Source organism: Sipha flava, unplaced genomic scaffold, assembly GCF_003268045.1.
Source record: "Sipha flava isolate LNK unplaced genomic scaffold, YSA_version1 0_pilon_pilon, whole genome shotgun sequence".
Taxonomy (NCBI): Eukaryota; Metazoa; Arthropoda; class Insecta; order Hemiptera; family Aphididae; genus Sipha; species Sipha flava.
This window is the reverse complement of record NW_020271713.1, coordinates 3,269,972-3,289,118: the sequence shown is the minus strand read 5'-3', so window position 1 is coordinate 3,289,118 and position 19,147 is coordinate 3,269,972. Positions and strand designations below refer to the sequence as shown.

General features: G+C 31.8%; 1 protein-coding gene across 1 annotated transcript; it reads left to right on the top strand.

Annotated features, from left to right (window-relative positions):
* Positions 1 to 11,281: 11,281 nt before the first annotated feature.
* On the top strand, positions 11,282 to 12,157 carry LOC112694074. The gene is made up of 3 exons (XM_025569427.1): positions 11,282 to 11,363; positions 11,452 to 11,633; positions 11,984 to 12,157. Exons 1-3 carry the CDS (start codon positions 11,282 to 11,284, stop codon positions 12,155 to 12,157), a joined length of 438 nt encoding a protein of 145 aa, XP_025425212.1.
* The last annotated feature ends 6,990 nt before the right edge of the window (positions 12,158 to 19,147 follow it).

The window sequence follows — 19,147 nt, the reverse complement described above, 5'->3', positions numbered from 1 at the left end:
TGTATAAATATTGAATATACTCTTTGCCCTACAATGCGTTATTTCTTTTTCATTTATATGAAATAAAGTTATTATTATTAACTACATTCTGTTTATATTACACATGAACATACAAGTTATTTATTAAACATTTTTTTATATGGATATTAAATTTTAAGTTGCTAAAAAAATACATAAACATGTTTATAAAAAATAATATTAATTAATAAGAGTATTTAACAAGTACATTTATCTGCAGTGTACTTAATTTTTTTTTACTTTAAAATTATGAAAATTAAAAATAATGATCAATTATCAGTTCACACATTTTAGTGCTAACAGAGGTTTGTTTTGTTTACATAACTTGTGTACCTCAACTAAATATTGAAATAATTGTGTTTGTGATTAAAATTAAAATATTTAATATAATATTTATGTATTTTCCGTTTAAAGTTAGTCTAGATCTTGAATAGAAAATATTTTAAGCACTTGACTGTCTAAAGAGTTTATATTAAATTTCTAAAAACTATTCCACCGTTAAAACTATAATTTTAAAGATGAATCTTACTAACAAAACATACACTAACACAAAACTTGATTTAGTTAAAGAATTTTTTTAAAAAAATAAGTAAATTTATAATTATCATTGATTTGTAAAAAAGAACTATAACAATGATAACACTTAAAAACCTTCTTTACCACTATCTAGATATCTAAATAAGATTGGACACATTTGAAAGAAAAGTTCTAAGACGAATTTATTGACCATGTCTCGACTCAAGTACCGGAGAATGGAGGATTCGAACCAATGAGGAACATCTAAATATGTTCCAAAGACCAAGCATATCAAAGAAAATCGCAAATAGAAGACTGATGTGGGCCGGTTGCGCCTGGAGGAAAAAATGGAATGATATATGCAATTATTATAGAGGAACCGGAAGGTAAAAGACCACTAGGCAGACCGCGCCTCAGATGGGAAGACTGTGTGAAGACAGAAGTGAAAGCCGCACACCCAGGAGCAAACCGGAGAGAAGAAGCTGAAGACAGAATAAGATGGAGAGAAATTTGTTATACGGAATAGTCTGAAAGGCCGAAAAAACCAAAAAAAAATTTCAAGTTACAACATAATATACATGGGCGTCGTTCATAACCGTACACTTCCAAAAAAAGGTCGTCGTTCAAAACCGCACACTTTTGTATCTTAATCTCACGTATGTCCGCCAAATTAAACCGTTAAATACTGCACACATTGATATATATATATATATATATTAATAACGTATACATTTATCTAAAATAACATGAGTGCACCTCGAGACCGGGCGGGATCACTCGCTTGCTCGGACAGATAAAAACGAAAATATCCCCCGATTTGCTATGCAACACCACCCCAAATAGGTAACAGGATAAAAAAAAATAATTATGAGTGGGAATCATACGAAACGGCAACGTGAACCGTACATGCAAAGTATGCAGGAAGAAAGAACTATTAATCAAATGTATGCGGTATTGAACGATGTAAAATGTGCGGTTATGAACGGTAGTGATATGTGATAAACGGCAGTATTTAATGATTGCAAGTTAAAAATGTTTATTTTCTATTTTTGGCTGTGTGCTCATGGCGTAAACAAGTTACAATAAAATATATGTAAGGTAAATACTTAAGTTGTAATTGAAAGGAAAATTCTTAGGTTTGTATTTAAAATTCAACATATGCCATAAATATTCCCTTAAAAACTGGTAAAATTTATTCGAAAAATGCTTAAATCCAAGGAATATTTTGTTTAATTCAAAATATTTTTAAGTTTGCCAATTGTTTAATTATGTATAATATTATAAATACAATTTACTCGTATATACTTTGATTTATATTGTTAATAGTATTAATTGTTGTTTGCACTTATAAACATGTACCTACCTATTTACTCAGAATAGGTATCACATATCCTATGTAAAAAAAAAAAAAAATTGTGTCCAGTAAAAAATTCAAGATACATAACTTATATAAAGTTTTCATATGTAAAATTAAAAAAATTACAACTTATTTAATAAAAACAACAAATTGTATCAAATGATCACATTCTGAAATTAAATAATTATTATTGTTTTATTTTAGTCTTTTTTTCATATTATGTTTTTTTTTTTCTGTGATATTTAAGTCCAAATTTATGAATTAAACAAATATGATCGTTTCTACAGACAACAACATATATTTTAAAATATGAAAAATAGATATAATATTATCTTATCTCCTAAATATGTTGAATTATGTCAAACAATTTTTTTTCTACAAACTCAAATAAATAACTATAATAAATAAATATAAAAATAAAATTTATTCTTTAGTTGCATAAAAAAATATATATTTATATATAACATAAACATTATTATTATGTGCATATTTTTGACTGTTTTATTGACCAACAACTGTAGGTTAGTAAGATTAGTGATTGTCAATTTTTAATTTTATTATACTTATAAATGTTAAGACTGTTTTGTATAAATATAAGTAATAAATAATTAAAAATTAAGTTCGTGAGTTGTGATATTATTTTATCATCTAACATGTGATATTTAATATAAATTTGTTTTATATGTATTTTTAATGAAATATTTTAGACTAAACCAAATTATAATTGTAATTAATTTTTATAAACACTTTAGACCATATATTACAATTTATTTTTACTGACCAGGCATAATATCTTGAAGATAGTTTTTTTTTTTGGGGGGGGGCAGGATACTTGTTTTTAGTTTTTACACCCTGTAAAACAAAAAAATTATAAACAAATTTGTGTAAAAGAAAAAAATTATAAATGTCTTGTCTTAAGGACTAGGTACTTAAAAAAGTTTGGTAGGATTTAGACTTTAGTAAGTGAACTAGAATGTATCCATTTTACCATTTTTGGTGATAATAGTTCTCCCTCAACATTTTTACCACTTTAACCACTATATATATATATGTATAAACAGTAAACACATAATATGAGTTACAAATTAATGTTCTCTTTTTCTATACCTAGTCATTCATGACTTTTAAACTCAATATCTTAATAGTTTTTGCCCGGAAATCTTGTAAATATTATACTAAATAATACATTTTAATATTAACATTTTATAAATATTTTTAACCCTAGAGGAGAGTATAGACCCGGTATTCTCCTACGTAAATACACTACTGATTACATGTATAATTATTACTTCTCAAAGACTCTTTTTTGAGTATCCTCTATAAATGGTCTTCGTAATAAATAGGTATGTACCTATAATTGCGTAAGTGGTGTATACGCATTGTGTCCTAACAATATTTATCCACTACACCAAGTCCCAAAGTAAAAAAATTATTTTTCTTTTCATTTTATACAGAATCAGGATTGTCAATATCAATTCATTACTAACGGTAGACTAAAAATTTAATTTTTTGTCGTTGTTATGAAAATTAAATTATACTAAATTATAATTATAATAATATTAAAAAATTAAAAGATTAAATTTAGATTTGAGAAATTATAAGATTGATGAAATCTTGAACGATACCTTTTTAATAAAATCGCGACGAGTTAATTGGTCATTTTCATATTTATCGTGAATCGTTTGGATAAATCCGGACACAATTCGTGTAGTCTAGAACAGTGGTGCGCAACCTAGAGGTCACGAAATCTAAGAGTGTTGCCCCAAATTTTACTAGGGGATTTCCAATAATTTAACACCAAATTAAAGTTATAAAATATGTATATTATTTTTACAATTTTATATTTATATTCTAGGTTTTATAAGACTTTAATTTTGTATTTTTTTTTAATTTTTTTATTTGTTAAATTAAAGAAATATTAAAATTTTCTAAAATTAACTATTTAATTTATACAATTACAATGTTTGCACGTATTATACACTGAGATACATAATGCCGGTAGGAAGGGGGTCGCCACAGCGAAATAATTTTTATGATCGTGGATCAAAAAAAGTTTCACACCCGCTGGTATAGAAAATCCGGATGCAATTCATGTACCTACTTATCGATTTATTTATTTCTGAACGCAATTCGTGTGCAGCCTGCGTAGGTTGTCACTTCTATCAAAAATGGCCTAATGATGTTCATTATAAATTATCACAAGCACAATAACATAGATGGTTCGTCGAGACATCAAGTGTATGAATGATATTACAATGGTATTACTGATTTATTATTGTGTTATAGATACCAATTAGCGTAATCCCTGCGGCCCACAATATAATTCATGATTTCAAACAAATTAATTATTAAGGCCAATTTAAACATAATTAAAACATTGTTATATCACGCCAGCTATATTATTATTCAATTATACGGATTATGTTGCCGGGTTAGGTATATTTTAATAATAGCTGTGGCAATAAAGTCAGAAGTCATCATAATAATAATTGAGGTCCTGAGAAGGTCACACTACTTTCAATCGAATATCTTGTTAAATTGATATACTATTTATTACGCTATTGCTACGTTTAATATAATATTATTTAACACATATAATACCGAAACAATATACTGAAATTACCATAGCTATAATAATAAAATTGAAATAATTACATAGGTAATTTAATGGCTAATTATATGATTGTAATTTATAATATTTCGTATTATTCACAGTAACATTATATTATACATGAATAATAAAATATAACTAGTATTTAAAATATGATTCTTTATGATTGCGGCTAATATTTATAAGGTATCTTTCTCTACCTAATATTACATATTTACTATCTATGTATTTTGTAATTCCTATTGCCTCGTCTAAATTACTCCATATCAGAAATCATATCATTATTAATACTTGTAGGTACATTATTGATATTGTCAAAAATATACACATGAATTATAATTATTACAGTAGATAATAATAATATTTAATTTATTACACAATATTTCCTTATATTAATTTTTTAAACGTCAATTATCTACTAATATTCATGTAGATAATTCTATGAAATATCTAATAAATCAAAAGTAATTTCTATCAAACTTTTGGGATAATTCAAGTTCGTCATCGATTGCTTTCCGTATTCCGTCACAACAGCATAATATTATACAAATATCCCTCCGGCGAGGCGCCTAACTATTATTCCGTTTGCGACTCATTGCTTTGGGTTGGCTCCGAAAGAACGTTGGGGAGAATACCGTAAACATATAGGCGAAAAAAGAGAAAAGCTAATAAAATCCGGAATCCATTAAAATAAAAAATGTTTTTGGCGTTTATCGCGCAGGAATAACCGGTGAGACCAAACAACCGGAAACGGGGGTGAAGTGAAAAGAAACAAACCCGAACGATGCGTGTGCAATGTATGCCCGCCAAAAGCGTTTCCTAGTAAGTAAATAAGTTCACAGATTTCTTTGATTATAGCCGAACCTCAGTGACCATCGGACATCCTAATTTTTCGCTTAATTAACACGGCCGAAATGAGTTTTTGTTCGTTGTTGTCGTTGCTTATATTAAAATCAATAATGAGTTATTGGACTCAATATAACCATATAGTACTATACAGACTTCGAATGGGTGAAAATTAAGTAAAAAAAAAAAATTATACGAATAGTACCTTATACTTTATAATGTATACAAAGTACCTTATACCGTGCAAAACCCCACAATCACGCATTGTCGTTTATCACGATTAGCCGTTGATATATTCCTTATAACGGTCGAAGTAATTAATTTGTGGCTACTCTTTTACCGTATGAACTCGTTAACATAATATTAGTTGCTCGTCATCTATCACAACTGTATTCGTTCTGTATTTGTTTATTATGCACGTATCATTAAATCAATAATATCTTACTCGTTCTTGAATTACTACGAATATTTTCTTCTTCGATTTAGAATAGAATAAAATCAAAGTTTTGCATAACAATATCGATTATCATTTACTTATAAATACAATGATTTTAACTAACCACCATAATTTTTTAATCTTTAACAGCAGTACAATAATTTGGTTTTTTTTCAATGGCGTTATTTAAATTCCTATTTATATAAAAAAATTTGGGATAAACCTCAGCATTCATTGTCGAGACGCTAAAAAAAAAAAAAGCGCAGAATATTTTATGTTATGGTCACATTGGTCCAGCTATATTGTTTAATCGACTGTATAAGGTGGCGATGACGACATTGATCTTTCTCCTATCTTTTTTTCCCTTCCGCCCAGTATAATGATGCAAAGTATACCCAGAATATAATAATGTGCACTTCCAATGTATAAATCATCGTTAGCGCGGTTTATTGTCCGACGTGTGAAATGATGTATAGTTTGGCAAGACGAGGGAGAAATAAGAAATCCGTTATTTGAATGAATCATAGATTGACACATATTTTATAGAATGAAAAAAAAACAAAAACTTGATAAATAGTATGTAATTATATTTTATTCGAATAACATATTGTCTTTGTTTTGAGCATGTTTTTATTTTAGATAAATAACTACAGTTATGTGATTAAAAGATTAAAAGCATATAAATAGTATGGACTTATGAATCGTCTAAGAATCTATAAATAACTCAAAAACACATAGAAAATTAATATAATTTCAAAAATTTAAATAAGTTGTCAAATTAATTTTACTATTGTTTATATTATAATTGTTCACAAATTACCTAACAGATATTTTCTTACAACAAAATGTCATATTACTCAACTTTTGAATTTTAAATTTATTGTTAATAGTGTATAATTTAGTGGCTAACATAGCATATTAATATATTTACTTAGTTTTTAAATTTACAATATTTAACGTCTTATAAAACAATTTCTAATGGTGAACAAAAATTGCTTGAAAAAAAAAAAATAAATAAATATGTAATGGAAAAAGAAATATTTCTGTCGACGTAGGAAACCAAAATGTACAAAAGATTAAATCATATAAAATCCATACTATTCTATATTACTACTTAAAACCATCAGTAATCGTTATTTAAATAATTTTAGTAAAATTAGTAATTTCTCCAATTCGTAACATTTTCTCTTAATACCAGAATTAATTTTCCTTTCCGTATTGTTTAATGTTTCCGTAATGTTCAAAATATGTTTGAGTCATTATTTTATTTTATTAACTATTTTACTTTTGTTATGTCACGCATGCGCAGCACCGGGTGCCCACAACAAACGTTTTTGATAAAAAAAAAATTTCAATTGGACAAATAATTGATCTTTTTCTCCTTCGTGGTGTCAATAAAATGTACTTTGCTGCCGTCGTCGAGCGTACAGTATTTAATATTTATATTTATGTGCCGTCCACCGAGTTTTGTATAGTCGTATTCGACTTATAAAAAAACATAAGCTCACATTATAGTACGGGTGCACGCATACATATAATTATAGTGCACTATGTGATGACTATATATTGCCGCTTCGGTCGCATTTTTTTTTTTTTTTTTTAATAGCTGTGTGTCGAGTGCGCTGCGAAAGGCGTCGTCCTAACACGGAACACGCACAATATAACACTAATGTTATTACATTATATTGAATTAATGTTTCAGCAGTAGTCGTCTCGGACTTAGTCATTATTATCGGATTTCGGACGAGGACTTGGATAGTTGCGATGTTTTGACACGCATGTATTTGCGCACATACGGGGTCGCCAGGGGATGCTAAACACCCTCTAGTCATAAATTAACACCCTCAGTTTATTATGAACTAAAAATATTGTTTAAAGAGGATTATTTTGGCGTTTATGAGAATGATTTGATTTCAATTTTTATTGGTCACATTCTATTATATTTAATACACTTGCAATTATTTCAAAACAATAGATACAAAAATATCAGTTTACATAATAATGATACCGACGAAATATCGATTGGTTTCGTCCCGTCAACACTGTGGACATCGGCGTATCATGGTTCTCATATTACTTTTTTATAACACAAGCGCGATTTATTTTAGTCTTGTAAATTGTATTATTTTCAAATCAAAATATTTTGAATTGAGTAAGTGTAGGGGACCCCCTCCCTGGGTTACTTTGAAATGAATTGATTTAACACTCCCAAGTTTCGGACTAAATGTACGCCTCCAACGTAGGCTCATAATAATAACATAAAATATCAAATGATACAAATATGAAATATCGAATAGGAGCTGCTGCTTTATATTGTTCGCTTTAGAGCTGGTCCGCAGCGGAACAACGAGATGGACACGCGACTGCATTGCGTACAGATTCTCCCTTTTCATTTTATTTATTTTTTTTATCGCTCGCACGTATTATATAATTACATGTACCTAGTGCGTATACGTACACGCAGACAATATGTGCTGCATGTGTACGGACTTAATTTTTTTTTTCGAAATCTTTTTAATATGCGGTTTTCGCTCGTGCAGCCTTCTCCGCCTCCTCCGTTGACGTGTGCAGTGACGGGAGCTTAGCGTTGCATCACGCGCGCGCGTGCCGTCCGCGCACGTACCCCCGCCGTCGGGGCGTGATTTTCGCGGTAGCCGTAGTGTACGCGCACCCCTTGCATGTTCGCCCGGTCGATCTCCTGCCGCTGCACACTCGTGGGAGTGCAAAAGCGTTTAATGAAATCGTCAGGGGTGGCAGTGGCGAAATCACGACGACGACCAAGCCACCGGCGCCGATCGCCCCGCGGCCGCCAGCGTACACGTGCACGCGTTCGACGTGCACACTCGTCGTCGAGTCCACCTCACCACCGTGTGCACTCGACCGCGGGTTAGACTAATCCCTGTGCGTGTGTGTACACATAACGCCCCTTCATTACAATGTAATAATATTGCGCGATAATATGTCTGCAGCTCGAGCAGGGACCAGGTCTCTTGTAGTATGTTCCGGCTGGCTCATAGTTCTATCGGTCCTGCTGAAAATTATCTCCGGTCCCCACCATTCGCAATGTCATAATTACATGATAAATGCATCTGTGTGTTACATCGCTTACGTATATGGTAACAAGTGAAAGATTTCGACTCGTGGGCTTTTTTTTTTTCGAGGGACGAACAGCTTTAAGTTCTCCGTGTGCGATTTTTTTTTTTTACAACGAAAACTTGGAAATGTCTAAGCGTCTGTATTTTGATTTTTACTAGATATTTTTTAAATCGATTTTTCTCTTTAATCGCTGCACCTAGCAGATCATCCTTTTCGTTACCCGTAGACTGTTTTTAATAACCAACCAATAATAATGGATGTAAAAAAAAAATATATAATTCGGGTTGATTGACAAGAAAAAACCTACTTACCATACGAGCGGGGTTTTAATAAGACCGAGATACGGCCAAGCGATTACACTTATTGGGAGCAAATATCATAACGGCATTTCAAATTCGTGTATGAACGTAACAATGGCCTAATGACGAGAGAGATAAAATACGATAAGGCATTAATGTAATAATGCGTACAACTTGGCGTAGCTCTGTGGATTCGAGTGCCCGTGCCGCTATAATAATACGAACTGTGATAATGGTTTATCCCGTAATGGGACTTTAGATAATCGAGCGTACGGGAATGTGGGCCGTAACGGAGGGAACACGCGCAGAGGAGCTTAGCTTGCTTACAAGTGTGTGTATGTTTGTATAGGTGTATGTATGTGTATGTGTGTGTGTGTGTGTGTGTGTGTGTGTTCGTGTACGTGTGGGGAGGTTGAAGTTAAAAACGACGACTGCAATAAGAGGCCGCAAAGACAATAGAAGGGGAGAGATCGGCGACGCAGCCGAAACTTAACAAAAACAATTACGACACACCTAACTTGGACAGTTTTGAGGAAAACCGCAATTTCCTTAATCATTAGCATTTATAACCGTACAACCACGATACGGGGGGGTTCAAAGATATTTGCGAAAAGAAAAAAAATGATCCCTTTGTACTTTTTGCCGGAATATCATATTATTATTATTATTATTATTATTATTGCATTAAATTAATTATTCTATAAATATAATATGAATGCACTGAATAAACTGAACGCAATAAAATATAATTAACATACTAATAAATTGATACAATATAATAAGTGTTGTATTATCATCTAACACCTAATTTAATTTAATTATTATTATAAACATAAAATTAATATATTGTCAGCAAACGTACACATACGCATACACACACACCAACTTCACGAAATGCTGACCAGATAGATTGCAATAGAATAAAACGCCCCCCCTCCCGCGAGACGTGATGTTCGTTCGTTCTACTGCCATCGATGTGGATGACGGAACGCTGTCCGATTTACGATCGAAGTGATCGGTCATTCTTTTGTTTATTGTATTAATAAATATTTTTCGTTGTCTTAAATTAAAAGGTTTTAAATATAATTATAAAAGGTGTTCCTATTTAATAATTTTTCTACCTTGCATACTTGTGCGAGTATATGAGAAAGTTGGTACATTTACAAAAAAGGTATTAAAACTGTATTGTATTTCAAATCTCAATCCAGCGCTAGATCATATTCTTTGTCAGTTTGAGGGGAGAGTACAATATAGTTAGGTAAAAGTTACCTCACGCTCGAAACATCGAGTGCTAGATCTTATTCTTTGTCAGTTCTTTCGAGTGTAAAATAACTTTAGAGCTACTAAAGGAAAGTAAGCCTTTTAAAAAACTTGTTTTCGACTATCCTATTAAGCATTACTAGATCATATTCTTTGTCACTTAAGAAGGTAGTCGTCCGGGCCAATTATATGGTTTTTCTTTACGTGCTTGTTTGACGATTAGAGTGTTCAACAACCGACAAATACTTCTTATTGTGTTGCTATACGTCAAGCCTTTGCGTGGCGTATATGACATAAGTTAGCTACATCAAATTATGTATACCTAATTCTCATTGTATTATATATACCGTAGCGATTAACTTTGAGCTTATATAACATTACATTCAACTTGTAAAACTGTATGCTATTTTACCATAGAAATGTGGATCACATACATTTCTGTAAATCGTAATGCTCTCTTTATTTCTGCCATGATATCAAATTATATCATATTGTAATGTTAATTAATATTTCTTCATAATTACTTAACGAGCACCTATATTATAATAATATGTCGGTGCGATTCTTGACAATCCAAGGCAATTACGACACAAATTGACTTAAAATGATGAATATAAAGTTATATATATAACTATGTAACTGATAAATTAAATATTTTTTGATTGATTATTTGAACTATAATTATTATATTATATCGGCCAAAATTATATAAAATTTAAATTTATAAATACCTACGTTACTGTTATTTAAAACTATATTAATAAAAATAATTTAAAAACGTCAATATTGAAAACCTTACTTAAAATCAAGTGATTACGAATTTCCCAATAATATAAAAAAAAATGTCGCTGAAACACAACGAGGAATTCAAATATGCATTAAAAGATATAGCAAATAATTCTTTCAAATTAGAAAATGAGTTTGGTAATTATTTAATGATTCATTATCGGCTTAATGTTCGTTAATATACGAATAATAATAATTAATAAGCTAAATGAACTGTACTTTTTAGATAGAGTCCGTTGTACGGAATGGGTTCATAAGCTGGTTATGTTGTCCGACGATTCGTTAGAAAATATTAAAATTCGCAATGATTATGCTCAATACTTACGTATTATGATTAGAGCTGGTGTTTTGCATGGAATATTCTCAGACAGTCCTCCGACAATATTAGCACCCTTTCCTGAAGCTATGGTAAGAAAAAAATACATTTAATATTGTCTCAGTTTAAACAGTAGTCAATGAAAGTACGAATGATCAAACCTGTAAACTTTCAATTGAAACTTTATAAGCAGTGCTTGACTTGGCAAAATTAAAGAAGGGGGACTCTATTTACTTTAAAAAAAAGGATGTCCCCAAAACTGGCTGAGCGTTATGATTATAGCGTAATAATAGTAGGGGGACGCTAAAATTTCTGAAAATTAATTGGGGTACTCCGTCCCCCTGTGTCCCTCCTCAAGTCGAGCACTGTTTATATGGAAATATCTAGTGTTAAAAATATATTTTTATATTTAACATAAATTAAAATGTTTCTTACATTATAGGGAAAGTTAGTAGCATCAAAAATTAAAAGTTTACCGCCTATGGGGCCAATCAATGTGTATATGAAACACTGGTCTCCGGATGGAAGAGCTTATGTGGCAATAAAACCAATACCAGGAAAAGGAGTTTTGACCTATCTATCGGTCACTCCACAACCTGATGGACCACGTGAATAATTTGAGAATCGATAAAAATAAATTTTAATCGATTTTTTAGAATTGTTTTTGTTTTTCAGTAACAGATAATAAGTAAGATAATAATAAGGAATTTTAGTTTTCTTATTGCAGCTATACGACGAATAACGTAAATCAAAATTAATAAACATATTGAATTATTCTCACTTTATTAACTATAAAAAATTGTCCCATTTTTTTAAGAGTGAATTTTCAAACGAAAACGCCAAAATACTTTTGATTTATCGTTGTTATATGTATGTAATATTTAAATATCTATAATTTAACTACAATATAATAACATAACTCTGTAGTAAAGTCTAAAGAGCTAGGTTCAGAGCTTATTAACATACCATAATCCTTGACAATAGAAATATTAGGATATTATTGGTAATATTATTAATCAATTATAACTAATAAATAATACTAGTAGCTAAGTAAGAATCTGACAAATTATCAAATTACAATATAATATGCGTACTTGTACTTATATACCAATAATATAATGTTATAGTTAAAATAATTAAACTTTATTTTAATTTAAAGTAGAATAAACGATGAAATATTTGTTGTATAACTTGACTATATCTTGTAAATAACATTGTAAAATGTGAATAAAGTCATGGATTTCTTTTGGTATGTACCAAACGTTCATGCGTAGGCTCTGTAAAAAGCAGTCCTGAATTTGACATTTTTTCCAAGGGACAGGGGTGAATTTCAAACTTTACGTTTTGTACTCTTCTCCCCTATATACCGATGCATTATAATAGTGTGACTATTATATTATTCAAATTATATTCAATTTTTCGACGTGGTCTACTACTTCAAAACCACAAGGGGAAAACACGTATCTTCTATAATAAAACGGTGCTGTAACAATGTATTCGTTATTGTATGTTTAATTTAATCACTGTTAAATGTCAAATAACCATTGCCAACGGTGGAGACAATGGGGGGGGGATGTAATGAGTCTATAGCCCTCCCTTATAAGCTGAGTTTAGGTGTATTTACTAAACTAGTATACTAATATTTGGTACTAAATAAATGTTCATGAATAACTAGTGTTTGTCATTGCTAGTTTATATACCACGTATGTCGTAGTGATGCTGTTATCGCAGCTGACCACCGTTAATTTATTGTTATTATCATTTATATTAAAATAAATATTATTAAAAATATTTTAAAATGCTGTAAATAATTTTTTAAATTTGATGGTGGGGAAGAGCTTCAGATGAACTCTTAAAGAATTTCTTATTTAATCTGCCCAAAAAATTATTTAACCCTTTCCATCTAAAAATTCTGGCTACGCCACTGACCAGTGCTAAACCTATAACAAACGTCTGCTATAACTTTAAAACTAGTGTTTATGGGCACTAAAGCTTCTGGTGTGATTATAATTTGTGTAATGTTTGAGTCACCATCGAAAACATATATATTGAATGCCAAAAAACCGGAGATTTCAGAATTTTTATATGTCTACCATGTCATTGATGGGGTATTAATGAAATGGGTGATTATTTAAATAAGGATGCCACGTAGTGTTTGTATTTTATATAGTATATGTTTTTCATTTTCTAAAACTTGAATATCATGTCAAATTAAAAAATGTAGAACAAAATCAATTATTATGCAAAGCTTGGATGCTATTGATTTTAAGTAACAAGTCGTCGTATGATTTGCTATCCTATTTTAATTTTAAATAGATCTATGTACAATCATCAATTATTTCAATTCGTAGACATAATATTTTTATAGTTACGTTCACGACCGAAAACGTGCATTTTATTTTATTAATTATTAGTGTATATCATAATGAAGAAACTATTGATTTTATACGTTCAGCAATTCTGTTACGTCACGATCTCCTGTAAATAAATCATCCGTGTGTGTTCTCGTGAACCAAAACGGCTATGTCATGTAGTGTTTGGAAAATATTCAGTGAAAGTTGATTATAAAATGCTGTTTATATTAATTATTCCCGATCTCCTTTAACAAATTTGCCGATAATATATATATATATATATGTATAATAACATTACCAGTCGACCGTTTCGCTGAACTGGTGACCACTGTATAAGACTACAGTAAACCCATAAAAATATCTGTGTAGTACAACAATGATATATATATATATAAAAACGAATACAACACTGTAGTAAATTGGATATTACGAGTATATTTTATGATTAGATATTATTATCACTATAGTATATTATATATTAGGAGCCAAAAGTTTTTAATGCTAAACTTTGAGCTTCAAAGTTTTACCCAATAAGCTACCGCTAACACCGTGTACTAATATACATTACATCAGTGGCGTAGTGAAGGGGTTATATTTAATACATGTGATTCAAAAAAAAAAAAAAATGGGGATGGGTTGTCTTTGTAAAAAGGAAGCCGGGAAAATAATTATTTTGGTGAAATACCCATATACTGAACATGTTTTAATAATTGTAGAAAATATGAATTATAACTTATGTGTTATCAATATAAAAATGTATACTCGCAATGGATTTGTGCAATTTACAATAATAAATATTTTTAGTGAATGGATGGGTGATACTATAATATTGTCGATTCAAGTAAAAAAAAAAAAACTTATTTACTCATTACTAATTATTTTTCATACTATTCATTAAAAATTCTATAAAAAATTATAAATTATAGTTGTTTATTTTTATTTATCCATAAATGTATAGTTGTTCAAAAATTGGTTAGCTATTATTAGTTTTACAAGCACAATCAGTTATAAACTTGTACTCGTACTTGTAAAACGAATTACTATACTTTTATTCTAACTTAAAATACAAGTGAGTTGATCAAGTTACAATCAGTATTATATAATTATACATTGACATTCTACCTGGATGTAAATATTGGTTTCATATTTATGAGTTGTATTAAAAATATTGATAAGTTAGATTCTTTATTTAGTTATAATAGTATATAATACTGAATTTATTCATTTGTTCTTCAGAAAAGAGGTGAGAGGAAGGTGTTTGGCGATATCCTGGTAGTGGTAATTTTTTGATGTGGTGTTGAAAATGTAAACGTAGACCACTAGATTACATTTTTCACGGGCCGGTCAAATCATACCTATCCTTTCCTAATACGAAGAACTTCGCGTAAACGATTCTGATGGTTCGAGTAGAACCCGACCCGAAACCGGTCGGTCCGCCTTTGGTATTTGAGGATAGATCGCAAACCAGTAAAGTAGTCGTCCGCCGACTGTTGACGGTCGAATCGGAACCGTGATCATTCGTTTGCTCGAGTTTTTCAGGACAGAGGTGTACCACGGCCGCCACGTCTCGACGCAAGGAACACAAATCAACCCTGTTGTGGTGCCGGGTGCACACACGAACACACGATCGTACAGCACACACGGACGTGAACACGTTACGTCGGTTACGTTGGGGTCGCGTGGTTCCCGTCGCTGTTTTATCGAACGCTTCACACTTCATTAGACGCGCGCGCACTGACGTCCGCATGTCCCCATCCCGTCACGTACGGCATAATTGCGCTGCGAGTGCGCTCTCACACACAATGACCGCGTAATTAATCGGAATATTTTCTGTCCATTTGGCCCGCGAGTCCCGCGGGACATTTATCTCCACGTGCGCCGTGCGATATTTCTAAAACACCCGAGATGAATTCGTTTCGTCCGAGGTGTGCGCAGGGCCATACCAAGGGGGTTAAGTTAGGTGGCGATGGCGGTGGCCTTGAAGTATCACTCTTTGTTCCCTACCCGCGCTCAGTTCTTCGCCGAACGTGGAATTTTCTGGGGGAGAAACCCTACAACCCCCCATGTTGGTGCGCCGAAGAAAAACAACGGTGTATCGGCATACAAAACCGTCGCGGAAAAAACACGTAATCAAATATGTGCAATGTGTACACGGAAATAAGCAAGACGTCTGGTATCGAAATATAATTTCTGGAATTCCTTGCTTAAACAGTCGGTTTTCACGCTTTAATATACGTTTTCCACCTGATAGCACACTTACCTTTCCCTGGTTCGAGCGCTTGGAGTGTGCAGCAGCTTTAAAAACACTAGTACACTTTTCCCGGCAACCACCCTCCGTCCACGTTATAGCACCGATAACGTTTCGTTCAACGTATATCAACTCGAAACCGTCTACAACAATGTACACGGTGTACAGTTTACTACACGTTCTGATTCGCTTCCATCGCAGACTCCGTTTTCGATTTCCTTTCATAATACTTTCGGTATCAGTTAGTTAATTTTATGAAATTCTACCGGAGGCTGTGCCAGGATTTTTTTTTAGTTATTGCCCCAATAAGAGGCCGACAATCATAAGATTGGATCACAAAAAATGAGATTTCAGCAAAAAAAAAATAATAATAATAATTTATATGAGCTAATTGCTATATTTTAAAATGTTAAATCATCACAATACTTCGACAAGACTACTTTAAAACAACTCTGATTACGGAAAATAATTATATTGTTACGTCTAAGATCAGGCCACTGATGAGGTCAGGTATTTTAAGGCGGTATTGCTGAGTTGATTCACGAGACTTCATTTATGTGTTAGATGATTCCCGGGTTCATTTAAAGCAGGTATGAATTGATTCCGGAGTATGAACGAACAATTTCGGCCTATTAGCGTTACCCAGGAGTGGTACTAGGAAACGCGTGTAAAATTCTAGAATGTTCGACTGCAACAATTGCTGTCTAAAATCTATTGTCATAAACTCATAAACGATAAAATTCGATAAAATACTTGTTTTTTTTTTTTGTTACTTATATACAACAATATAATACTTAAGGCATTCAATTCTAACATCTTAATAGCTACGGAATCAATTCAACGGTATTGATGCAGGTAAACAAGTACCTGGGAATCACCTCAAACGCAGTATATACTTATATATTCTCAATACGAATTTTAAGGTGGGTCATGGTCATGACTTAGCCCGTCCCTGGCGCCGCCACTGCATTCAACGACTTAGAATACAAAACGGAAAACACACATTGAAGGTAGGACGGGTATTAAACGATTATTCTTATCGATATGTAACCACGTGGCGTAGTACATTAACCCGGCTCGCTGACATCATAATACACTCTCTTAAAAAAAAAAAATTTAAGGTAGAACAAATTATTATAAACAACTTTACAGTACTAGTAAGATGAATGCAATTGATTTAATAAATAGTTATGTTTTAGTGATGTACAATGCTCGTTTGTTCGAACGGTGACCCCAGTATCCGTTTATCGTTGATACGCACATATCCGAAAAAAATTCGTATTTTTTTACTTTCACGTTCGAAAGGCGCCATGTTAGCCAAACCAATAGTGTTATTTTCGTATTCCATCAAATTCGCAATCACGTTTTTACCGATGTATTAATTGAGACCGTCATGAAACATTTGTATGTATGTATGAGTACATTTCCACTGATGCATTATGTTATATTCATATAAGTCGTACGCTGCATACATAGGCCAACTATAGAACATGCTACCAATATTTCCGCGTCCCTTTGAAACGTATCCCGTGTTCCAAAAGTGCCCGGGGCAATACTTCCGCCCGGAAGTTATGGTAATCGCTTTCATTTCGGTGATTATGACGTTTCTGTGAGGATTACCCCTCCTTCCGAAATCGATCGAGTTCCGTTATACATGTCAGTCGTCAGTATATTTCTTACACTCACATTGTACATCAATACCAGTTTAGTTTGAAACGTTTTATCGTATCTTATGTGTACATAAATTTATAATACCGGGTTTCTATGCGATAGAATAATTGCTACACGATTATATACTTATTATATTTATATATTTATTTATACGTATACTAGCGATCCGCTCCGGTTCCGCACGGGTATTATCTGGATCCGCAATAAAATACATTTGTAGACATTTGTGATCAACGGGTCGGTGTGGTAAAAAGTTCACAGCTAAGTGACACATTTGCCCTAGAACTTTAAATGTTGGCATAAAACCACGCTCAACGGTTTGCTAACTCTTGAAAGAGGTCATTTGAAATGCGTTATTATAACTGCGTATATTGTGCATGAATTGCTTGGATTTCGAATGATCACCCGTTAAATTAATTACTCGGCTTTGCACGAATTCTTGACCGGCACATTAAAAAAAAAAAAAAAAAAAAAAAAAATGTGCTCTTTTGGCATTTACTTTACTACGACCTATGTTCGAACAATGACGTCTTCCAGACATGACTTTATAATTTCTGTAAAAATATATTTACTCAGTTCAATAAATAATAATAATAATCTAATTTTATTGTCATGATAACACACCACACACATAGTACAATAATTCAGTCTTCGGTCTTCTTTTTTTTTTTTTTTACAAAAAACCTCATTCTTGAATCCGGGTTCGGTGAATTGCGTCCCAAAAAAAATTGTTAATACACAGATAGGTGAATTGCGTCCCCGATATTTTTTCCGAATAGGTGAATTGCGTCCCCAATATTTTTTCCGAATAGGTGAATTGCGTCCCCGATACTTTTTGAAATGTTACACACAAAATATTTCATTCTAAACGATATAACTGCAAAACAGCAGAACCTTTATTTTATTTTATTTGTATTGATATCTTTTATCGGAATATCCAAGAATTAAATAATATTTTATCTCACATGACCGTTTCAGTATCAATGCAATACGCGCGTTTAGAATCGGACTGAGTATATTTTTACATTTATATTCGACCGTTCGCGACAACAATTGCGATAACATATAATTACTATATAATATTTGTGATTTCAAATTTCCCAACATATTATGCAGTTGACAAGCAGTCGTCCGTCAGTCCGCAGTCGTCAATCGTCAGTATACTGCAGTGTAATTTTTTATTTATTATTAATTTTAAATGGAGTTTTCAATAAGTGAAAAAAATAAAAAAATAGTTATAATTGAAGGTTTTAAATTTCGATTCCAAAAACTATTAAGAAATGACATACAACGTTGGTGCTGCTGTATAAAATCTTGTAAATGTTTTTTTAAA